This window comes from Phascolarctos cinereus, unplaced genomic scaffold (assembly GCF_003287225.1).
Source record: "Phascolarctos cinereus isolate Bilbo 61053 unplaced genomic scaffold, phaCin_HiC Scaffold_7;HRSCAF=346, whole genome shotgun sequence".
NCBI lineage: Eukaryota > Metazoa > Chordata > Mammalia > Diprotodontia > Phascolarctidae > Phascolarctos > Phascolarctos cinereus.
The window spans coordinates 43,609,723-43,635,282 of NW_027556180.1; the positions used below are offsets into that span (position 1 = coordinate 43,609,723).

At 38.4% G+C, this 25,560-nt stretch overlaps 1 protein-coding gene across 2 annotated transcripts in view; it reads right to left on the reverse strand.

Annotated features, from left to right (window-relative positions):
• Nucleotides 1–3,715: 3,715 nt before the first annotated feature.
• The window catches only part of DCUN1D1 (defective in cullin neddylation 1 domain containing 1), a 44,793-nt gene continuing 22,948 nt past the window's right edge, over nt 3,716–25,560 (reverse strand). For both annotated transcript variants that reach the window (XM_020980829.2, XM_020980827.2), the window contains exons 3-7: nt 24,585–24,753; nt 22,740–22,870; nt 8,414–8,496; nt 8,022–8,118; nt 3,716–6,543 (exon numbers count right to left, since the gene is read on the reverse strand). In XM_020980829.2, coding sequence (XP_020836488.1) covers nt 6,464–6,543; nt 8,022–8,118; nt 8,414–8,496; nt 22,740–22,870; nt 24,585–24,753 — 560 coding nt within the window. In that variant the 3' untranslated portion in view covers nt 3,716–6,463. The remainder of the gene's footprint in view (nt 6,544–8,021; nt 8,119–8,413; nt 8,497–22,739; nt 22,871–24,584; nt 24,754–25,560) is intronic.

The following is a 25,560-nucleotide window of genomic DNA, read 5'->3' on the forward strand; positions in this document are numbered from 1 at the left end:
AGGACTCGGGTACGGAGAGGCTGGTCAGTGCATTTATCTCACAGACCAGAGGCACGAGAAAGGCCAAGCAGGAGTCTCAGCGGTAACACGAGCGGCCCTTCTGAGCAGCACTGCGCCCACCTGTCTGGGCCCTGAGTGGTAATGCAAGAGACATAAAACACTGCTCTCTAAGACAGTGGTTGGGAAGGGCTGGAGGGGAGGGGGAGTCAATGCCTCTCCTACAAATGGCAGACAAGATGCCCATGTGCAGAGTAGAGTGAAAGCTCACGGGAGTTTCAGATGGAAGAGGCCTTCCATTTCTAAGTAGCAACAACGAAGATCCCTCCATGTAGTGCCCTTGATCCACCTCCCCTCCCATCTCTTCCAGCCTGTCCCCAGGATCACCCCTCCCTCCCCTCCCGTGGCCACCTTATATTTCTTCTCCCTTTCATAGGCAAAGTCCTAGAAATCACTGTCTATATTCTCTGCCTCCATTTCCTCACCTCCCCACTTACTCCTCAATCCCCTACAATCTGGCTTCTGTCCCCACTCAATTAAAACTGCTTGGTCCAAGGTCACAACGATGTAGTAATTGATAAACCGAGAGTCCTTTTCTCCAGCAAACTCCTCAGGTTGGCATGTGAAGCCTCATAATTTGACTACAGCACATCTTTCAGGGCTGGTGCCATTATTCTACTCCCTCATCAGCTTATTCAATACTCTAGGCAAATGGGCCTCTACACTGTTCCTTGGATAGGATGCCTTTGTCCAAACTGTGCCCAATAGCGCACTCTTCTCTCATCTCCAGCTCTCGGACCCTCTCCTTCCTGTTTCACCATTGGCAATGCCTCCCCCTGAATAACTCTGCATTTGTTTTCTATGTACTCTATATTTACTTATCCTTTGCATGTTTTATCCCTCTGGTAAAACGCAAGTTCCTTGAGGGCAGCTCCTGGAGGGCTAATCTCTAGTGATTAGCACGGTGCCTCCACACTTACTCTGCCTGGCCAGGGGCTGACCTCTACATGTCACCCCAGTCCAAGGGTCTTTGGGGAAGTCAACCCATGACAGCCAACAGACATGGACAATGAAAACACCTACCTTCCATGACCTCAGTCAGCTATCACTTCTTTCACTCAGTCTGGTTTTTCTGACCTCTGGATCCTAAGGGGAAATACAAATATAATTAAGACACTATTACTCTCTTTCACAGAGTCTAACATGTGTCATGTAGACTCAGGAGGGTCAACTATCGATAATTGGTGCATATCCTGCCTCTTTTATCATTACCTATTAAATTTATGAAGGTGCCTTTTCTGAACCTTTCCCCTTACAGCATTCCTTTACTCAGCAAGACTATTTCATTACCTGAAATAAGAAAACACTCAGCTCCCCAATCATACTGTAACAGGTTCAGTTTTGCTTAAATCATTTGTGATTTAAAAAAAAAAAAGAGATCCTTACCCCTTCTGGGAGCAAGTTTTCTCTATCACAGTCCCTAGCCAAATTACTTTTATCTTAATTATCTTCAACTTTCTAGTTAAGTGATGTCTTGCCTTATTCAAGATGCTTCCCTGACAGCAGTAGAATCTTCTCACTGTAACGCTGCCTTTTGTGTCTGGCCTGCTGCATCATCCTACCGGAGATGTGTTAAAGACCAGTGGTGTACAAAGCAGCAGAAAGAGTTCCCTTCAAACCGAGAGATGCACATCACGATCTCCAAGGCAACAAAAAATATAAAGCAGGAAAACACTCTGGCTGGGGAACAGTTTTCAAGAAAGGGAAGTTTAAAGGTGCCTCCCTTTAATGAAAACCCAATATTTAAAAAAATAAAACAAAGCCACACTGAGAACAAAAGACACGTTGCAGGATGGTAATGCACATAAAAGGATTTGCCAAATGATGCCTTTAGATACAATATTTACAGGTTCATGGGATCACAATTTAGAACTCAAAGGGACCTTCATGATCCTCTAGTCCAACCTCCTCGTGTTTACAGATGAGGAAACAAAGGCCCAGAAAGGGTGAAGGGACTTACTTCCCTACCACAATGAGATATGATTCAAGTAGCAAAGACCTGGCTTATAGCTAGTTTTTCAAGAACATAACGACTACAGAAAATCAAAATCTAACTTCATAGTACATCACGCTTAAAAAAAATTATGAAAGAATAGGAAAATACTCAATTGTTAAGACATCCAAGGACATCTTATATGGCCTAAAGAAAACTTGAAAAATATGAGTGATCCAGAAGGAAATACCATTTATGATCAGCTCAAGTAAAAAACAAGAAGATAATAATGTAAACAATTGCTTTGTGCTAGAAAATCTTTTCTTTTAAATAGCAGTATCTTGCCTCCATAATCAGGTACAAATAAAAACCACAATTAGTACTTAACTAAAATTATACACATGAACATACATATACAAAGATGTATATATACATATGTGTATGTATGTGTATATATGTATATCGACAGATAGATGGTAATATTGATAAATTTAACCAAAATGGCTTTTAAAACTAAATAAGCCTAAATACTAAAATATGTATGTTGTTACTTAAATAAATCACAACTTATGCATGTCTTTTTTTTTTGTTATAAGAATGTCACAACATTCCCATTATAAAGGAAAGCAATTATTCCCTCTTCCATAGATATGAGAGGCAAGGAGAAACTCAGGAACACCCTCCCCCCCCAACTTTACAAGTGAAATAACTGATGAATCGGAATTTGAATCTCGTCTCTCACAATTCCCTGGTGGGAGGAAAATTCATAACCCAGGCATTTTATCCTTAGCTAATAAAGATGTGTTTTACAGGGTCTATTATTTTATACAATATAGTTGCCATATTGGATACATTTCACTTTATATACATATTCATTATAAAACATAAAATATATAACAATCACAAAAAATGATGGGTTGTTGAATAGTTCATAATAACCAGACAAAAGTTACCATTTAAATTTATATTAATTTGAGGCCTTGTTTCACAAATACTTTCTGGGTTGGGTCATAAATCAATTGCTACTTGGTGTTTTTTAATAAAAATTCTTTAATTCTTTTGGGAGATTTATCCTTCTGTCTTGGGGATACAACAATTTTTAAAATTGTCTTAAAATAGCATGTTTAAAAGCCTAAATAAAGTGCAAATTAAGTTATGAAATTTAAGTAATTTTCTTAACATCAACCTAAGCAGAACAAAAACTCTGTGAGGGCAGAGACTGTCTATTTTATCTTTATGTCTGCAGCACTGGTGCACAGTGCTTTGCACATACGAGGCTCTCAACAAATGATTGTTGGATTGAACTGGATAGCCAAATAAGTGACTCATTTATTTATTTTTAAAAAGCACACCTCGTTTAAACAGAATTCCCCAATAAGAAGTTCATTATAAAATAATTTTAAAGCAATTATATGTTATTTTATTGAATAACCAATCATTTTTCCCTTTTCTAAAAAAATATTTCATTTAAATCAATGGCAGATAATTAGGACACCACGTTACACAACTCCAGCATAGTTTAATAAAAATGAGAGCAGCCCAGATTATAGTTGTAAACACTTTAAATGTAGTAAACAAGACTGAGTATAACTTTTCTCCCCCAAACTTGCCATAAGAGCATTTGCTAGGAGGAGTCATTCCATATTTTAAAGTCATCCAGAAAATTTTAGTTTTAATTTTTTTTAAAATAATACACCAAAATAATTAATGTGAGATTTCATCATGGCAATTCCACTGAAGCTTTATTGCCTCTGTTGGTAATATGACAGGGATTGTAAGAAATCACAAGTTAACTTACAGAGATATGCAGATGATGATATTCACTAAGGAGAATCTTGATCTCAAGTTTTTTGTTTTTTGTTTTTTTATATGTGGGCACTTCTAATTTTATACATTTTAGTACTAAACAGCATTACAATTTAAAGTGTGTACCTTTTTTTTGACATTTGGCAAAAAAGAAAACTGAACCTGTGGAACAGTTTAAAAACCAAGACTCATCATGGGGAGTTTATTATCAGACTGAGGACTGATACACTTATGAATTAAAGCGATCCGAGTTTTAACACACACACATTCACACACGCACACACAAAGAGTTAACACATGGCCACATGGGGTGAGCACTTTTCAGTACAAAATATTCCCTGTAACCAAGCATTTCTCCATAGCATAACCACACCACGTTAAATCAATCTTTTTTTTCAACCTTAGTAATAGTTTTGTTAAATTCTGAGATGCCATCATAAAGTGAACAGCCTTAACTTTTATGCTACATAATTATTCAAAGCTTTATGTATTTTTGTTTATAATTACACAGTAATTATAAATGTTTAGTACCAAACTGATGACAAACACTATTTTGTTGAAAAGATCTTGCATTCAAAAAGGAATAATCTTTAAGATACCAAGGCACAAGGCCGCCGACCAATATCAGACTTTTGAGTAAAGACAGAATTGATATTGGAGTCAAAGCTAAGGAGATCTCATTTCCAAACACAGCACACTTGAATTAATCCATTGATATGGAACGGTACCAAAACTCAAAAACCTTTAAGACAATTAACAAAACAGCACACCTCATAGACCTTTTAAAAGTTCTCATAATTCAAGTTAACTAAAAAAAAAAGGAAAAAGGAAATACTGAAACCAGCAAAAATAGTTTTGTTTTTGTTTTTTCTGAATTGCCAATTCCAATGGCTTGAATAGAAATGTTAACTTTTTCATTTGGTTGGTAGGACTGTATTCTTGAAATAAAAGTGTGAGTGAAGAACAATTTTTAAAAGCAGTACTATCGCTTATGGGAAAAGTCTTTTAGTCAACTTCCAAGCACATGGTTAAAAATAAGCAGTTTAATATTTCATTTTTTTCCCTAAAATCACTTCAGCATCTGCATAAAAACGTGCTGCTGTTCCAAAGCGCTCTCCACCACTTAGTGATTTCAACACTCACTCTGACCTTGCCAAGCAAGTATTCGGGTACACCCAGCAGAGACACTCATCCCTAGTTAAACACAATGGATGCTGAACATCTAAAGTCTGACAGGTTTAACTTGCTTTATGGAAGTGTTTATTTTAAGAAGACTGCAATAACTTCTTCACCATAAGTAGGGGAAGGAAAGTGAAATGATTAGTTTCAGCATGAAAGCAGTTAGGGGGTCTTGTAATGTGAAAATAAACAAGCTAAAATTCTGCTTTGATGTGAAAACAGTCCAAATTTAGTTGTGGCAAATAAAAGTAATGGTGGAACAAATGAAATAATTTAAGGAAACAAAAGGAGCTATTGTGGTAATTTGCATCTAATCTGTGCTTGCCTGAAAGCGCTTCTGAAATCAGTATTTGGCAACCGTGGTGATTTGTCATTAAAGCAAAGTTCGACAAAATGAGAAGTGATCAAAATGGACTTTTTCTGAAGCAGCAGTACCTGTGTTGTAAAGACTGAACTTAAGGGCTCATCACAACCACTCCCCAATATTAGATTCATACTAGACTCACCACCTTCCTGTATAAATAAAGGGAATCTCTTTGCTGATCTATAAGCTTGATGACAGACAAACTCGTGCCTAAATTTAGGATACTGTATTGTGTAGCAATCTAAAACATCCAAAACACAAATTCAATATTTTAACTTATTAGACAGGCAGATAAGCATTTCAAAATTGCAATGAAATCCAATTACATAACGCATAATGTAGAGAGCACTAAAGGCCTACATTACACGGACTGCTTTTCTCAACACAGCTCTCTTGCAGACCAACTATGCACAAACATGGCAGTAAGTGCAGAATAGCTCTGTGGTACCTTCAACTGTTTGGAAATTATGGGGCTGAAGTACAACAAACCTTGTACAGGGAGGTACCTAATTATTCTAATAATTTTTTTACATTGGTTGTTTCTACATTTGTTTTCATTAGATAATCAACTAACGTGGATGATACAGGTGATTTGCCAGGAAAAAAAAAAAACCAAAACACCATCTCAGATTGAGTACACTTACACATATCATTCTCTTAGGAAGTGCTATCAGCATAGTCTTTGCAACTAGCCCAAAGCATATATTTAAGGAGTTTTTATAAAGTGTTTGTGATGTTGATCTGTTTAATTCTTATGCCAAACAGTTTTCTGATGAAGACAGCATTGTGCTTTATGCAACAATGGAAACCTCAAAATAATCACCATGAAGCTCCTAAGACTTAAGGGAGAATAAACTAGGATGGTCCACAGAGATAAGATGAAATCCACCACGTTGGAATCATAACTGGCAAGAGCGGCCCAGACTAGGAGACAAGCCCAAACCACCATTAGAAGAAGGAAATATGCTATGGTCCAAGATGTATCCTTAATGTTTTTGTCTCAACCCTCTGCCCTTAGTGTGAGGATTGGTCTTCAGTTCAGTCCAGCCAGCAGAAATTGACTGTGCAATTTTCCGTTGTGTTTATTGTACAGACTATGTACACTCTAGAGGGTTCCTTCAGTGCTACACTGTTGTACTTCTTGTCCCAGCAATTTGAGGGCGTGCAAATTCCACAAAGTCATCAATAAGAACAGGCCATGCTCCTGAGAGAGAGAGAGAGAGAAAGAAAAAACAAAGGGTGGAGGGAAAGCAGCGGATAAATAAGGAGACCAAAGCTACTCTTTCCAATTTTCTAAGACAGCACCACAAAAAAACAAAGATCAATTATAACTGAAATCAGCCTTCCCAGCTACCTACCCATACTCTCTTTATTCTCAAGGCTTTATACCCAAACTCTGGTATTTTTCCAGACAAACAGAATTAATTGACTGTGGACAGTTAATAAAGTCTACCTGTTTGAATTTATCCTTGACACTTCCTGGTGGTGTGGTGTGATCAGTTAACTTCTCCACTTGTAAAATGGTCTTGTGGCACACAGGAGGTATTTAATAAATGCTAGCTGACTGACTAGGATCTGCTCCACAGAGCTGCTGGGAGGCTCAAGTGAAATAATGCAATTAAAGCACATAAAATTACCTAACTATCAGCTTTAACTTTTGTTATTTTTAGTAGTGGTATGAGTGCTCCCCCTGAAATTATCCAGCATTTACTATATATATATATATATATATATATTCTGCATTTATTTAAACGTGCTCATGTAGCTTCCCCAGCAGAATGTCTGCTCCTGCTTTTTTTTGATGGAAGGGTAGAACGTGTTTCTCCCTTCCTAAGCATTCTTTAAGAACCAATAAAATATGAGACAAAGTATATTAATCAAATTCACCTTGTTAAAATTTTCAAATAAAACCACATATATACAGAAGTATATCAATTGTCTAGTTGAATTTAAGACAATTAAAAAGTTGAATATGATCAGAAATAAATACAATTTTGTAGAACAAACCTTTCATGACAAGAAGGAAAAAAAAGACCATCTGACTTATTGGCTCCAATGGACAGAGCCTACTGCTGAATTCTCTATGGGATTGGTTGGAATACTGTAGGGAAAACATCTATTCCCCCAGAGATTTGGGTAAATAAACTACCACCAAAATATGACCTTTTGGGATTCTGAAAAGTGTATATAAAGCTGCCATCACTTTGAAAACTGTGACTCAAAGCCCAAAGTCTCATACAAGATCACTTTCACCAATAAAGGATGGCATAAGGTGGTTAGTTAAATGTTTATTGGTCCCATGGTACTACACGTATACTAGGCAGATGGAATACATTTTTGGCTTTCAGACTTCATAGATTCAAGGAGCTTACAATCTAATTGCCAAATAAATAGGCAAAAAGCAGAAATACAGGTCAATAATAACAAGCGTACATTATAGAGATAAGTAAGCTCCTGAACTGAACCAGCATATTGGGAGATGGAGAGGAAGGAGTCTCTTGGGCTGTAAGAGGAGGAAAAGGACAAAGAAGACCAGAGGAAGGCTCTTCTACACTAATGTATGAATATGAACAAAAGCTCAGCAAGCCATCCAACTGCAAAGAAAAACCTTTATCAGGAGAAAGCAATAGATCAGAAGATGAGAGGAGACGAATGAAGCAGTCAGGTAAAAGTGTATGTTACCTTCTTCATCATAATTAGACATGTCATCTGCTATCATTGTACTGAAGTCTAAAAGAAGATTCCAGGTATCTTTAGGTATTGATCGTTTATGATGTTCCTATTGAAAAAAGGAAATTCAAGTCACTGAATGAAGGAAATAAATAGGAAAAATGTGAAACAGACAAAATGCTAGATGACAACGGCAATGGTCAAACTTCTCACATCAATTTTTATTCCACCAAACAGAATCACAATATTCTGAAGTGGATTCAGCACACTTTAAACAAGTAAGTATTCTCCAAAACAAACAATTCAATCTCTCTCTCTCTCTCTCTCTCTCACACACACACACACACACACACATACAACATACATACACACCTATGTCTTATTAATGAAAAAATGTAACTTACCAACAAAAATTTGTTCCACAAGTCTAGGAATTTAAATCTCCCATTAAGTACTAAATTCCAGTAGGCAATGGCCATTTCTAGATCTGTAACATCAAAATATATTACACACTTAAAATATCTGTCTCTGTAGCATTATAATAGCTCTGAGACTTACAAGAATCTGGATTTGTTTTTAACTATCCATATGTGCCTAACCACATATTCAAGATCTTCCCAAAGGTTCCTAATTGAGATGAACCTACCTATAGATTGATATGCAAACAATAGCAGCCTTCCACTTAAAACCTAGACCACCCAACGACTCAGTTAGGCTGAATTTAAGGCACTCTGATTCTGATTCCCATCCTAGTCCCAAGGCAAGACAATTCCAAGAAGAGTGTCATACTTAGGTTAAACTCCAGATGGAATGGAAGATTTGAAAAAATACTGAGGACAACAAAAATTTCTAGAACAAGAATAATAACAGAAATGCAGGCCCAGAGATGGCAATGAGAAAACAGAACAGGAACAAGCACTAGATTTGGAGTCAGAGACCTGGGCTCAAACAACACCCCCCATCCTGCTGCTCACCCCCCTAGAGATTTGGGCAAAGTCAGGTTAACTCATCTCTGGCCTGAGCATCCCTGTGGATAAGATGAGGTTGGGTGAGGTCTCCTCTGAGGGCCCTTCTAGATGTGAATCTACAATCCTATAATCTGTCATCTAATCCCTACTTTGTTTCCATCATCTTCACTGATGAAAACAGTCTTTAACTTGGAAAACGTAAAAGAATCAAAAGAGCATTGAAGCGTGATGGGTGGGAAAAGAACACCCCCACTTTAATAAATTCAGGTTTTCAGATTGAGGAAACAAAGCGTTGATCCATGTGACTGCAAAGCCAACGTCAGTGACCTTAGACGTCAGAGAGAACAGGAAGCTTACCAGAAGAATGCTAGAGGGTTCTGGACTGAACCTGTGATTTTTCTCTGTGTCGAGAGCTCCTAGTGAAGCACTCCCTCTAGCCATGCAGCTCATTCACAACCTTCTCTGCAACTTAGAGTCTCCTGGGGGCGCCAGGCACTGACTGACATTGACTCACACACAGGTGTGTCAGAGGCAGGACTTCAACCCACATTTTGTGGTCACTGAGGCCACCTTTCTGCCCATCGGGACATCAAGCTAATCATGGTAAGAATAAGAACAGGCATTTTTTTTTCAAATTTCCAAAAACAGACTAGTAAGTTTGAAAATAATGCCTGAAAAAAGATTATGAGCTTTAAAAAAAAAAAGTATACTAGTAGTAACCAGCACTGGTTCACTAGGAATAAATGATGCCAAACTGTTCTCATTTGGTTTTTGACAGGATTACTAGCCCAACAGATTCCTCTTCTCTCTTCCCAGGGCCATCTCATTTTCATTCATTCATAAGATAATAGTCAACAGCACTTCACAGGACTCTAGAGATCATCTAGATTCAACTATATAGAGTCAAAAGACTTTAAAAGCTAGCTTCCCAATCATACATTTCACTCTAGGCTCCCGAACTACATCTTTAACTACCTACAGAAAATCACCACCAATATGTCTCTACTGGCACCATAAGCTAAGGACAGGCTCATTAATGGCTGGTTGGTTGAGCTGTAAGCTGGTTCAACTACTTTGGCAATAATGACTTGCACCAGATAAATTGTCAGAGATGGCCAATGTGCTGTTTTACTTTTCCTAGCACTTTTTCTTTGTTAGTAAGAAAGAGTTCTATACTGTAGCACGAAGGCATCCAAGTCTTTTGTTGTGTTTTGAAAGCAATTTTGAAGGAAAAGGGAAGATCAAAGAAAGGACAGGACTGCTGTTGAGGGTGAATACGTTGAAAACACATGGTAGAGAGAAGACAGAACTCAATATATTTTGTTTTTTCTGCAAAGGAGAACATTCTTTGGAATGGAAAGAACAGAAATGAGTACCAGAAAGATGAAACTCAGGATGAAGACAGTAAGAAAGTAACAGATTCTAAGTTCAAGTCAAAAGTCCTAGGACGTAAGAACTACTGACTGTTACTGCTAGGCCACTACTGGTGACCCTCGAAGGACTGTGGAAAACATGAGATACATGATGGAAGTGGAGAAAGGTAAATTTTATTTGCAGAAAATGGAGGAGAGTAGAATCTGCATAACATTGGCCAGTAAGTTTGACTAATTCCTGGCAAAATTCTAAAAGATTTAAGTAAATTTAGTGAGAAAGCAATGATCACCAAGAGCCAATACACGTTCATTAAAAACAAGTGATTCTAGATTAATCTCATTTCCTTTTGGAGAGAGTTATTACCAGCTGGCAGATAAGGCCAATGCTGTAGGTATAATTTACCTAGGTTTCAGCAATGTACGTGTAATAAGTGTCTCTCGTGCTATCCTTCTGCAAATCATGAGATACAGGCTAAATGGTAAGTCAGAAAAGTGTAGAGCTGGTCGAATGGTTCCAAAGAATAATCATTAAAGGTTCAAAGTCTAGCTGTAATGATGGTTCTAGTGAAGCACCCTAGGGATCAGTTATTAATCCTATGATGTTTACTATTTCTAACAAAATGATCTGAAGAAAAGTATGTATGGGAATGCTTATCAAATTTTTAAATGAAATAACACTAAGAAGAACAGCTAACACAATGGATGAGGGAATGAGGATCCAAAAAGATTCTGACGGGACAGAATGTTGGGCCGGTTTAAATAAAAAAATGTAATACAGATAAATGTTTTTTAAAATTACTATTAAAAGTACAAATATGAGGAGGAATAGCTAGACAGCGGTAAGACTGAAAAACATTTGATTTGTTGATTTTAAACGATTCAAGTTCAATCACAGTCAACAATATGACAGAACAGCCAAAACATCAGAGTATGCAGTCTTGGGCTATGTTAAGATAGGAAGGCGGCAGCCTGTTGTGCTTTGCCCTGGTCATGCCCCATCTGACCAGATGCAGAGTGAAGGGTGTGTTGGGAGAGTATCCAGAAGATTATCAGGATGAAGATACTCAACATCTTTCTATGAAGATAAGTGGAAGAACAGGGAATGTTTAAGCTGGGTCAGAAGAGAACTGAGTACATGGCAGTTATCTTCAAGCATCCGAGAGGCTGACAGATGGAAAAAAGATGCGACCGTTCTGCTCAGCCTCAGAGACTTAAAAGACTAGGAAAAATGAGTAGCACTTGCAGAAGCAGATTTAGCTTTGATATAAGGAAAAACTGTCTAGTTAGTGATTCAAAGGGAAAATTTAAGTGGGAAGATGTAGTGGGTTCCCTTTCACAAGGTGTAAGCAAAGGCTGGAGTACCATTTATTGAAATGTTCTAGGTTCACATCTAAGTTGGACTAGACAGCTTTGAAGTTCATTGTCTTCCTAGGGACACTCTGCCCTTCCCTTATGCATTTATTCCTTATCTCTTACACTACTGTTATTTGTATATATGTCATTCCTCCACTAGAATGTGTACTCCATATAGGCAGAGACTAGATAAAAGAATCAAGATTAAAAATAATCTGAGGGGCAGCTAGGTGGTGCAGCAGACCAAACACTTGACACTTACTAGCTGTGTGACTCTGGGCAAGTCACTTAACCTCAACTACCTAAAAAAAAATCTGAGAGGCTCACACAACTGGTCCAAATTAAAAGATAGAATTTAACCAAGAGAAAAAATAAATTCCTAAACTTAAATTAAAAACAAAAACTAACTACATGTATACAGGAGATTAAGCTTGATGATAGCTCAGGTGAAGAAGGGCAATAAGCTGTATTGGATTGTAAACTCACAAAAAGTCACCGTTAAAAAAAAAAACAGGAGCAGCCAAGTGGCGCAATGGATAGAGCTCCGGCCCTGAGAGTCAGGAGGACCTGAGTTCAAATCCAGCCTCAGACATATGACACTCCCTAGCTCTGTGACCCTGGGCAAGTCACTTAATCCCACTGCCTCACTAAAAAGAAAAAAAAAAGAAAAAAACGAACAAGAAAAGTCAACTGGTACATGATAATAAGCTGCGTTAATAGAAGTACAATTTTGAGATTAAGGAAGATAAAACAGTCACATTTTACTTATGCACTTTGCTCATATCTTGAATACTAGGGTTAGTTCTAGGTACCACCACATCTGAAGAGAGCTACTGATGAAAAACTGGTGTGTGCCCATGAAGAATGATAAGAAGAATGATTAAGAGTCTGAAAACCATATCACATGAAAGGTAATTTTGCCTCAATATAAAGATACTAATAATAGATTTTGTTCAGTTACAGACTAGATGACCATGCGGCAGGGACACTGTAGAGAAGATTCCTGATTTGAATTAAAGATGGGACTAAGTGACTTATTAGATTCTATGACTATGGGAGACAAATAATGATGAAGTGAATGACAGAAGGAAACAGATGAAGAACGCATAAAAAGAGAAAAGGTATGCCATCAAAATGGCACTACCAGTCATGGAAATAAACATTAGCTCAACTTGTAATTACTCATGATTATCATGGGAAAAGAGAATAGGAATACCACACAGTTGAAAACTCTAGTCCTGTTACCCCTCACCAATTTGTTTTGGTTCACTTGCCCCTTTTAACCTTCAAAATTCTCCCTTTCTCTTGTCAAATTTTGATTAGCTGAGGGTTCAGTGTACACTGTCAAAAGAACTGCTGTTTCTTTCTAAAATAGGGTCTTCAGTTTTTACCATCCCTGATAGAGAACCCTAGTATAAAAGACACAGAAAAAATATGATTTGTCTGTCTATGCCTGGAAAGTATTATATTCTTTATGAAGTCAAGCCTTACAAATGTCAATAATAAAATGTACCACACATTTCTAGAAGTCTGAGACTAACAATAAAAGTCCTTCCTAATGTTTCATTTATCAAAATCCCAACTAAATTACCAATTTCTGACAAGTTCAATTAGCAAAAGTAAAGGGATTTGTTTCACCAACTATAGCCAACATATTATTCAATATCACAAACAAACACAAGGAAAAAGAACCTGACAAAAACCCTTTTTGCTCTTTACATCAGAAAAAAACTTAGAAATGGAAATTAACTAAGGCACTGACATTCCCCCTCAGGGAAACATTTCAGCTACATTGTCATCCATTCTGAATGATTAAAAAGTTGTCCTAATATTTCAAATTATTAGATACTAAAATAATAAGTTCAAAGGCCTTGACCCTGTTTCAACTTATCAGAAATTCAGAAACCAACCCAATGAAAACAGGGATATAGAGAAGACAGGAAAAGAACTAAAGCTAGGTGCCTCAGCTTTATTCAACCTTTGAAATATTTTTTTTCCTCCAGGAATGTACTACCAATATAAATATGATTTAATGACCATAATTTTGTTTTACAGGCAATTCATTCATTTCTTGCCCCAACTCACTACCACATTGCTCCTATCATCCCAACCTCTTCAGTGGAGAGCTTCACTTCCTACTTTACTGAGAAAACACAGGCTATTTCCCAAATTTCTCTTTTTCCTCCCTACTCTCCATTAAAATCCCTGTATATGAATACTCATGTCTCCTTTACTCTAGTCACTTCTGAAAAAGGAATCTTCCTGACAAAGTCAAATCCTCTACTTAGACTCTTGATCCCATTTGCTCCTGTCTTCTCTGGCAGGCAGCCCCCACAACCATCTTCCCACCTTCTTCAATCTTCAGTCTCTCCTTTCCTACTGGTCCATTCTTTGCTGCCTATAAAACACACCCACATCTCTCTGAAACTTAGAAAATCCTGTTTTGAACTTCTTAACCTATCACCTAATCTCTCTCCTCATTTTACAAAACTCCTACAAAAAGCTCTCTGTACTATGTGCCTCCACTTCTGCTCTTCTCCTCACTTCTCAAACCCCCTGAAATCTGCCTTCCAATTTCATCATTCCACCCAAACTGCTCTCTTTAAAATACCAATCACCTCTTAATTGCCAAATCAGACGGCTTTCCCTCTATCTTCTGCAGCCTCAAAACTGCTGATCATCTTTTCTTCCTGGATTCTCTTTCTTCTCTGTCTTGGTTCTCCTCCCAGCTATCTGATCATTCCTCCTCAGCTGCCTCTACCGGTTTATCACCCTTCTATCACCTAACTGTGGGTGTTCTCCCAAGATTGGGCCCAGCTTCCCTTCTCTCCCTATACTCTCTTCCCAGAGGTTTACTTATCTCTATGCAGGTGACTCCCAGATCTATACACATAGCCCTAAGCTCTCTCCTAAACTGCAGTCCCCCATCATCAACTGCATACTGAACATTTCGAAATGTCCCATACGCAGCTCAAATTCATTATACCCAAAATAAAACTCATTATTTCCCCCCAAACCTCCTCCTCTTCTGAATTTGCCCATTTTTACTGAAGACATCATAATCCGTCCAGTCACCGAGGTTCACAACCTCAGTTATCATCCTTGCCTCCTCATCCTCTTTGATTTCAGAGATCCAATTTTCATACATTCTGATTTCTACTTCCAAAATAATTTTTTTACATTTACCCCCTTCTCTGCACTCACACACCTATGACCAGGCCCTCGCCCTCTCTTGCCTGTGCTCTACTGTGACAGCCTCCTAATTGGTTTCCTTCCCTTAAAATTCTCATCCTTCCAATCCATCTTTCACAAAGCTGCCAAAATCATCTTCCCAAAGCACAAATCTGACCATGCTACCCTGCTGTCCAAAAAGCCTCAGAGGTTCCCTGTGACTTCTAGAACCAAACATAACATCCTGTTTGGTATGTAAAGTCCTTCACGGCCTGGCCTTAATTTACCTTTCTAGCTTTCCCACACACTTCTAGCCTTCTGCTCTTCTTGCTATTATTCACAAATTCACTCCATCTCCAGTTGTCCCCCCCACCAGCCCTCACTCCTAGAATACAATCTCTTCTCAGCTCAGCCTCCAAGAGGCCAAGATTCCTTCAAAGTTCAGCTCAGACACCACCTCCTACATGAAGTCTGGCCCTGATCCTTCTTTGTACTAGTGCCTCACAGAACTGATGCAAAGTAAAGTAAAACCAGAAGAAGATACACAATGACTACAATCATACCAATGGAAAACACTAAAATGAGCAAGGATCAACCCTGGCCCTGTACACAAAATGACCAAATGCATCTCCTCCTTCTTCTTTTTTTTTTTGGGGGGGAGAGGGTTAGGCAATGGGGTTAAGTGGCTTGCCCAGGGTCACACAGCTAGTGAGTATCATGTGTCCGAGGCCGGATTGGAACTCAGGTCCTCCTGACTCCAGGGCTGGTGCTCTATCCACTGCACCACCTCGCTGCCCCCACATCTCCTTCTTCTTAATAGTGGGAGCCCTGGCATGAAGTGCAGCATTCACCATCAGACAAAATCATTACACTCATAGGTTTTGCTGAACCACTTATCTTTGTTACAATGGCGGGCCCCCAGGAAGAGAGCATAATACCTGGAAATGATAAAGAGATGTAAAACAAAAGGCATCAAGAAGCTTTTTTATTTTTAAGAGAAAAGGGTGGAGAGGGAAAAAGACCCACACGGATTCAGCAAGGCTGGTATCAATCATTTATTAAGTGCTTACTACTGCCAAGTACAGTGCTAGGCTTTGAGGATACGAGCTTATACTCTAATGGAAAAGGTAAATAAGGACATATGGAATAGCAGGTACGACACAGACAGGATGGCAGAAGACACGACCAGGAATTCAGAGGAGATGGTAGCCAGAAAGAGCTAGCACTCAAATCCACAGTCCCACAGTTCTATACACAAATACATAAAGTACAGGAAATCAACAAAAATAGAGTTCCTAATGCAAAGAGATAAATGTGACAAAACAAGTATCATCAAGACTTGGTGGGACCGGACTCGTGGAATGTAATTCTGAAAGTGTTTAACTTATTAAAAGAAAAAAAATGAAAGAGATGGTGGAGTTGTATTGTATATTAAGATATAGTAACATAAGGAAATCTAAGAGAGAAAAAGGCGCTGAATATGTGAGGATGAACTGAAAAAAAAATGATTTTTTTTTCAATGGGATATATTATATACCACCTGGACAGTAAAGAATTAGCCAAGAGGTTCAAGAAAATGTTCACAAAAATCTGACACAGAGGGGGCAGCTAGGTGGCGCAGCGGATAGAGCACTGGCCCTGAAGTCAGGACGACTTGAGTTCAAATCTGGCCTCAGACCAAACACCTGACACTTAACTAGCTGTGTGATCCTGGGCAAGTCACTTAACCCCAATGCCTTAAAAAAAAAAACTGACGGAGGCTTGATTCTATAGTGATAAGGAATTATGTTTCTATTAAAAACAGAACCACTGATAAATTGGAATTAGGCCTTAATGATAAATTTCATTCTTCAAAGGTGGAAAAAATGACAAGAGGCATTGCTTTTCTGGATTTGAATCTGCACACCAAGGAGAAAACTGGCTGCTGAAGCAGAACTGATGGGAGCAACTGGCTTCACAACTGCAGAGATACAAGCTGGGCATGCTGAATGTGTGAATGAAGACGACAGCCCTGGAAGGTCAGACAGATCCAGGGCTCGACTGTTCTGCAGGGGAGGTTAGCAAGAAAGCCTCAATCCTGCACATCCTAAGGCAGGAGCTGAAGCAATCTGAGAGTGAAAAGGCAAGAGGCTTGAGGAAACCGCCACAAAGCAGAAGAGAACTTCATTCTGGGCTTTTTAAACTGCAGAGAGGGACTTAGTCTGGAGGAGAAAACTTACATTGAACCCTAAAGAAGGCAGTGAAAGATACTGAGGAGTATCTCCTGATAAAACCTCACAAAGCAGAAGTAAACATAGGTGATAAAAAGCTTGGCATAAGAGCCAACTGTACCACATCATACTGGTACCATTTGGAGGCAAAGCAAGGAAAGCAAACAGAAAGCATACCTGGTTCCAAAACAATTTTCATCATCAGTGATAGTGAAAACCATCAGCATGGCCCTAAAGTAACTAAAGGAGATGAAGCCGGACTGAGGAGCTACACAAACCAAGTACTCACTGAAGAAACCGAAGGTGGAAGCGATATAATAGGAAAGTATCAGGGATCATTTTGCTAGATATCTCAGGGAAGAGAGAATTTCTCAAAAATGAAAAAACAAAAATATCACCCTCAAAAGTAACCAAAAACTATCAGTGCTCCACAACTCCTATGCATATATATTTATACAATAATGATGAGAAAATCCAAACTATACTGACAGCATCCCCAGGTCCCTCACAGGGACTGTCTTTGCCTGTCTTGGTTTATCTACCTAGTGCCTAGTACAGCATCTGGCAAAGAGCAGGCACTTAATGCCTGCTGACTGATTCATATGAAAGACTGAAAGATACAGAGAAAAGCCAGATGTTTACAAAAAATAAAGACATGAGAGAGTAAAAAATATCCTTAAAGGTTTTCTGTCAATAAGGCGTCACTCACGCACATACATGGAAACAGTCTGCTGAAAAGGGAAGAAAAAGAACATTTGTGTAAGGAAAATGATAAAACCAGCTGTGAAAACAGTCTGTCACAGATTCTACAGAACCACAGACTGGTCTGAGGGGTCAGATAGAGCACTGCCCCTCCAATGAACATGGTGAAAAGGCCTGTTTGAAGGCAAGGCAATGACCAAGGATAAAGATGGTTTAAGTTATTTGCATATGATGGTTTTTAGAGTTGTAAAGTTTATAACTGACAAAAGTGGAAATCCCATAACTGAAAACTGCAGGGGCAATTACATAAGGGCTACTGGGTTCATACCCAACAAAAACGTAGATTTCTTACCTCATAAGGTAAATATGAGTCACTGACCACCAGAAGGCTTGAATTTGAAGCAATAAGAGAGAAAAAAGAAGTCAGAAGAAGCTACAAAAAGAGAGGCAGAAGAAAGGGATAAGCTGAGCTCAGGACAATCACAAGAAGCCAGGACAGCAGACATGGAGGAGACAGCAGACTTTCCAGCTGCTTGGCTGAGAAAAGCTGGTGTGGCTGCTAGGGATTCAGGAAGAGAGCTGAGTCCGGCTGCTGGGTAGGCACGTTGCCATCGCCAACAGCCTGAGAGAGATGATTCTCCTTAGAAGTGCCTGCTAGCATTCTATGGTTCAAGAGGGAGAAACAGAGGAAAAGACCAGATGAGAGTACAGAAACAGCTTTCTGGGTACAGATGTTTCCTGAAGGAACCATGGACATGAAGGCCTGTGGTCCAGAGTAGAGTTTCCCCAGGAACGTGGGTTTCCCTCCTCCTGTGCCTTCCTGCCTTAGTTTCTTTAAGTGTGCGCCCACTCTTCCCCACAGCTACTGCATGTTCCAATGGAGAAATGAGATCCAGATGAAGGGGCAGATGATGAGCATTCAGTTATTCTTGATTTTGCCTTCTACCAAGTGACTATTATGATTATGATTGCCTTTGCCTTATGAAGTAAATGTTAAGTATATGTTTTATGTTTAAGGGTTAATAGTAACTAATTTTGTGTAAATGTGAGGTTAAATGGTGGGGATTTAAGAATTGCAAATAGAAATAGATCCCTCTCTTACACACACACACACACACACACACACACACACACACACACACACAGAGGGGTTACCATTCTAGTATCCTGAAAGTAGAGAGGGTAAGTAGCAGTCACAGGGATTTTGGCCATAACTAGTTCCTCATGTGGAAAAAGACCCTAGAACTGCTAACATGAGAAAGAAATGGGGATAAGTGAACCAGCCCAGAGAAAAAGGGAATACAGGTGCAATATAAGAAGTTCTATACTTGGGTCCACAACAACAACCTTACAAGCATAAGAACAATAGCTCCTGTGAAAAAGAACCAGGAGTTTTAAGTGTGTTACAAGCTCAAGAGTTCAACAATGCAACCTGATGGTAAAAAAGGAAGCTTTCAAAAAGCATCTAATTCTCTACTAGGCTGCATCAATAAGACAGAGTTCAGAAAAAGAGAGTTCTGCTGTACACTGCTCTGGTCAGCCCAGGAGAGGAATACTTAGTCTGGGATGTCAAACTTCAGTAAGGATATTGACTAGCCAAAGTTTCAGAAAAGGGCAACCAGAATTGGAAGACTTGAGAGTACTGATCAATTAGCAAGTATTTATTAAATACCTCTATTACATGCCAGATATTGTGTTAAGCACCTGAGATACAAATACATATGAATAAAACAATCCCTACACAAAAGGAGCTTACAACTGTAGGTGACACCATGGGGTAAGACCACTGGATATGAGGTTAGGAAGACCTAAGTTCAAAACCCACATCTGATACCAACAAGCTGTATGACACTGGGCAAGTCATTTAACCTCTCTCAGACTCAAGTTTCCTTATTTGTAAAATCAGGATAATATTAGTCCCTACTTCACAGGGTTGTTGTGAGGATCAAACACATGCAACATTTTGCAAACGTTAAAGAGTTTTAAAAATGCTAGCTATTCTAGCAAAAGAATGGCTAAACAAACTGCGGTAAATGAATGTGCACTGTAAAAACAATGTGTATGATGAATACAGAGAAGCATGGAAAGAGCTACTTGAACTGATGTAAGTGAAGCAAGCAGATCCAAAAAGCAATATGCACAGAGACTACATGTAACATAAGTGGAGACAGCCACACCAATGAATGAAATAACAAAAATTAAGCAAGTCTTGAATGAAGAAATGCAGGGGGAGGTCCACAGGTGTTACACATTGCCCAGCTTTTTTTCAGTGTATCAATCAGTTACGCTGATTTTTTTCCCTCTGTTCTTTGGGAGGATACTTGGGATAACAATGATGATGTAAGAAACAGAAGACATTGATAACATCTTATTTTAAAAAAGAAAGAAAAAATGCTATTTTAACAGAAGAGATAAAAAATAAATATGTAAGCAGAATAAATATAACAGAATAAATACAAAATTAGGGGTTTGGGGGGCTGGGGGATCAGGAAAGGCTTCAGGTAGAAGACAGTGCTTACACTGTGGCTTGAAGGGCTAGAGGGTTCTAGGAGGCAGAGGTGAGGAGGGAGCACAGTCCCGACAGAGAGCACAGCCGGGGAGAAGCACAGAGATGGAAGGAGTCGTATGTAAAGAATAGATTAAGGCTGGGTCCCAGAAGGTGGGAGGGCGAGCCATGCACAAGGATGGAAAATTAAGTTGGGGCCAGGCTGTGAATAGGGACTACAAGCTAGAGAGAGGAATTTCTATTTGATACTGGAGACAACAGAGAACCATTGTAGCGGAATGAGCAGGGAATGACCTGGTCAGACTGCTCTGTTAGCAGTGTTTAGGGTGAGCCGGAATGGGGAGAGACTCGAGGCAGGCACGGCAATTAGGAGTGTCTGGCAGCAATCAGGACATGAAGGAAGGTGGTGGCTGTACAAAAAGAGAAGATCAGATCCAGGAGATGATGAGAAGAAAGAAAGGGCAAGACCTGGCAGCTGACTTGGCTATGTGAGATGAAAAACACTGTGGAACTAAAGATAAAGGCCAAGTTACTAATTTAGGATAATGGAAGAATGGTTGTGCCATATGAAAAAAGATGAAAGGAACTAGGGATGTTTAAACTACTGAGAAGAATCAGGGAAGAAATGGTAAGCCCTTAGAGTATGGGAAGGTCTATCATGTGAGAGAGGACCAGATTTGTTCTACTAGGCCTCACAGGGAATATTAAGAACAACAGGCAAAGCTGCAAACATCAGAACTGCCCCAAAATGCAATGTCTGCCTTGGAAGTTGGTATGTTTCCTCTTACTGCAGGTCTTCAAAGGAAAGCTGAATGACGACATTACTACAATTGAAGAGAAGCCTGCACCTCTCAGTCAACTGAGTGACTATGAAGATATGACCTGCAGAAGCCAAAATACTGCCTTCCTACCTTTTCTAAAAATCAATCAAGGGTATCCTGACTGCATGCATACAACCTTCACAAATATTTTTACAATGGAGAAAAAGCAGGTCTGTGGGTTGATAGGTACCGTCATCTTCTTGGTTGCCTCTAGTTTAGTAACATTATGATCATCTTTTCTGTTCATTTGGAATCTTCCCCTCTCCAAGGACTCGAAAACCCATCCTTAAGAGTCTTTACAATTGTGTCACCTCCAGCCTGAATAGTTTCATATGGAAATATTTGCTTAGGTCCAGCCACTTTTCCCAGCTTTTTCTTCATTACCACTAAAATTTCCTTGCCTAGAACAATGGGTGGAACCTAAACGTGGCACATCTACTAGCATCACAAATGAGAACAGACTTTGAAAACCATTTACAGCACTCATTCCATTTCAAATCAACTAGTTGGCTGCCATGTTAATCAATCCTTAAACATGAGGATGTCACTTATTCAAAAAACTTCAAGACTTTTACTTCTTATCTAAACTGTAAAACCGTCTGTTTTACACACCTTTTTCTCTCAGTCCTCCCCAACACACACTTCTCTCCTCTAATCAGGCTACTGCTGTTCCTCACTATCACCAAATCAAAGTGTGTCCCCTCCTCCTCTGTCCCTTAGCTGTCCCCATCCTATCCATGCTTCCAGACTCAACCCAAGTCTCAACCCCTCCAGCACCATCTTCACAACTCTTCCAGCCAGCCCCTCTTGACCTCCCCTTTCCTAAGTCCACGCTAGACAACGCAGCACTTTAATACAACCCAGAGAATTTATATACTTGTAAGACTCATTATGGTTTCCTGGTCTGAAGTTCCTTCAGGATAAGATTATAGGAGCAAAGATCGAAAGCTGAACTTCAGAGGATGACCTCGACTGGCCAATCCCCTCATTTTATAGACGGGGACACTGAGTTCCAGAGAAATAAATGATATACCTAACCTCACACAGGTTGTAAAAAGCAGAGCCAGGCCTAGAGCCCAGGCCCTCCGACTCCAAATCTAGAGCTCTCTCCCACATCTATGTTCCCCCAGAACACACACAAAGAAAAAAACACATGACTGAGTATGCATACACACACCTATTTAAATATCACTAAGTATGTCACAGGCATGACACCTGTTTATAACAGAATATTCAGAGAAAATTGTTTTATCCAAACATTCTCTTGTCCAGAAGTATCTACTAGCTGGAATTTCTAAGATAATACAGAACAATTTATGACGACTACAGAACTCAAAAATTCTGAACTGACTTCTGAATCCTGTGATTAACAGAGTTTTGGTGTTTAAGTCCATTTTGCTGTATGCTCCTTATGTTGAGTAGGGATTCACATAAAGTACATACATGGTGACTCAGTTTATCCGAGTATGCGCAACAATGCTTAGCAGACACAGTTCGTGGCTCTGTGATGGTTGGGGCACTCTTACAGAGATTTAATGTTTATGAGACACACGAATTTCTAAATATAAAGAAATTATCAAAAGACATAATCTGTAGCAAAAGGCATTAACAAAAAAAAATACACACCTAATCCTTTTTGTCCTGGATTCTTTGCAAAATTGAAAGTAAACTGGTAAAAATCCTTAAATCGTCCTGGCTCTTTCAACTCTTGTTCCATCTTGGGTATCTGGGCCTTTAGCTTTTCTATGCTGTCACATCTATATTTTAAAGTTAATTCAGAAGTTACTTTTTTTTACTATATTTAACTTAATACAAACATTCATCCTTATTTTATAAAACTTACACAATGTTTTTTAACAATTTCAGAAATTAAAATTTCATCCCTTAGATTTACTATAGTCAGTAAAACTACACTAATGCTTGTGAGACATGTGATTTTTTTAAATCCAAAGAAATTTGAGTTTCTTAAAATAACTAAGAAACTAAATTGGTGAATATTTAATAATTTGAAATAAACTAACAAAGTGTTTCCCAGAAGAAATTCAATTTAATGGCTTGATACAAAGATTTGTAATTTATATAACAAAATATCCATATCAAAGCAAAATTTGACAATTTCAGGGCAGTACTAGGGGCAGTATTAGTTTTGATCAGTAAACAGATGCTCCAAAAGTTCAAAAATATTTCTATGATTACAAGTCAAAGAATAGTTGTCAATATGCATTTTTGAAGGAGATTTCTTAGCGCGGAGCTCCCTACACCAATGAAATCACAGGTTTGGACTAAAAAAAAAAAGGTAGGTAAAAATTCCCTTCACAATTTTATTCTTATTTAAATGCTAAATATTTTAGCTAGCCACTCGCCCCCTTTTTAAAATAAAGTCACTTTGTGACTGCATAATTAGTGAAATAAAAATCACTGAAATGATTATATTATTTAGGAAGCATTTTACTTTTAAGTCCAAAGTATGTTATAAGTAGAAAACCTTACTATCTTCATAATTCATGACCAAAAAATAAACAAAGATAGATATTCTTTTAATATATTAAATAATATATCAGTCCACAATTTTTAAAACTATCTACATCATCTTCCAAGGTACTAACACTTTATTTTGAAATTTGATTTGGAAGCTCATTAAGTTGTATCGTGACTTCAGTTTAGAGGGGAAAAAAGAGAAAAATCAAAAATCTGGAAATTCTAATAAATCTACCTCAGCAAAGCAGTAGCATTACTCTAGAAAATTTCATGTGGTGGCCAAAAAAGCATAAGGATCAGCTCTATTCACCATCCAAACTGAATTACTAGGAAACCCCAGAAATTCTTGTGTTCTGGGAAGAACTTATACAACTACTTCTATCCATGACTTGTACTAGTCTACTTATCCAAAGCTATGTACAGCAGAAGCTGAATTTAGGGCTAATGAATTGGTCAGATTTGAGCAATCTACCACCTCAAAAATGCTATAATTCCTAACATTTCAACGTTCTAAACAAAATTCACAACAATCAAAGCTGGAAGAAACATTAGAGAGATAACCTAGCTAGTGAAATCGCCTCTTTTTTATAGATCAGGACATCAAGACCTGGAGGCTGATATCACTTCTCTTTAGTAAATGAAAAAATTGCAGATTTGGTCACATACCATTAATCTGTGGAAAATTACAAAGGTTATTCATTTTAATTTTTTACAAATGAGGAAGAAAGGACAAAGAACTTGGTAAAAATATTTTATAAGTTGTCACATGTCAGTGACAAGACTGTGAAACTAGAAATGAAGACTCTACTAAACTACACAAATGCGCTTTTTAAAAACAGCCCCCTAAAAAGATGACTTCTATCCATATTAAAAAAGAAAAAGTTTTGCATAACGATTATAGTCAAAATTCTAAAGTTAACAGCTTCCACAAATCAGACAACTGTAAATTCTTAAGATCATGTACTTAGTTTCTCCTACCTGCAGTATACTCACCCTAATTCTGTCATGCCGTCCATGAACTCCTGCTTTGAGAATTCACACTGTGTTGCTGCTCTGAACTTCCAAGCAATGATTAGTACACTAATACTGGCTGGGTCAAGTGCCAGGTCATCACAAAACTGCTGTATGCCATCTATACCAATTTTATTTTCATCTTGAGGATCTTAGGAAAACAAGAACAAATTGATATGGCAAAAGAAAAGCGACTGAGTTCTTTGAGTTTATTACACATCACTGTTTCCATGTTTCTTAAAACAATGCCTTCATAAAAAACAACAGTGCTTTTATGGTCACATTTTAAAATCGTGCTCTTCACAATTTAGTCAACATCAAAACACCAATAAAACATTTTCCTTACAATATTTTTAAACCAACATGTAGAAATCCCTCACTCCCCACCTCCACCCAAAGAAAAGTCATGGACACAACAGAGAGATTTGTTTATACTTGGGACACTCTTCCATATTCACACACATTCAGAAAATCAGTCACCTTTAAACAGGAATGTGACCTCTGAAAGAAGTATTAGAAGTCACATTTTGTTTAGTCATTCTCTAACTGATCATCAAAACAGAATGAAATTCCTTTTCTCTTATGAACAGCTTGACCACAGCAGAACATTACAGTCTTCATTTGAAGAAATTGCCAACAATAGCTATAAACTGTGCCATTTAACCCAATGGTACTGGCACGAATCTAATTTAAAGAAAAGCTACTTGCCCGACAATCCCCAAAATTTTCTTATGTCACTTCTCAAAAAATAATTGTCAGTTGAATCAAAGGAAAAAGGAAAGAAAACAGACTTCCCTACTATTCTTAAACTAGGAAATGGAGAGTGAAAGAATTTCTTCCAGTAGAAAGAATGAACTCAGCCCCTTGATTTTCCCAAGGTACACAGGAGTCTTATGGAACATTTTCATCCAAACCAAGTTTAAGCCAACCAGCAGCCACCAAGCTTGCTGGCAAAAGT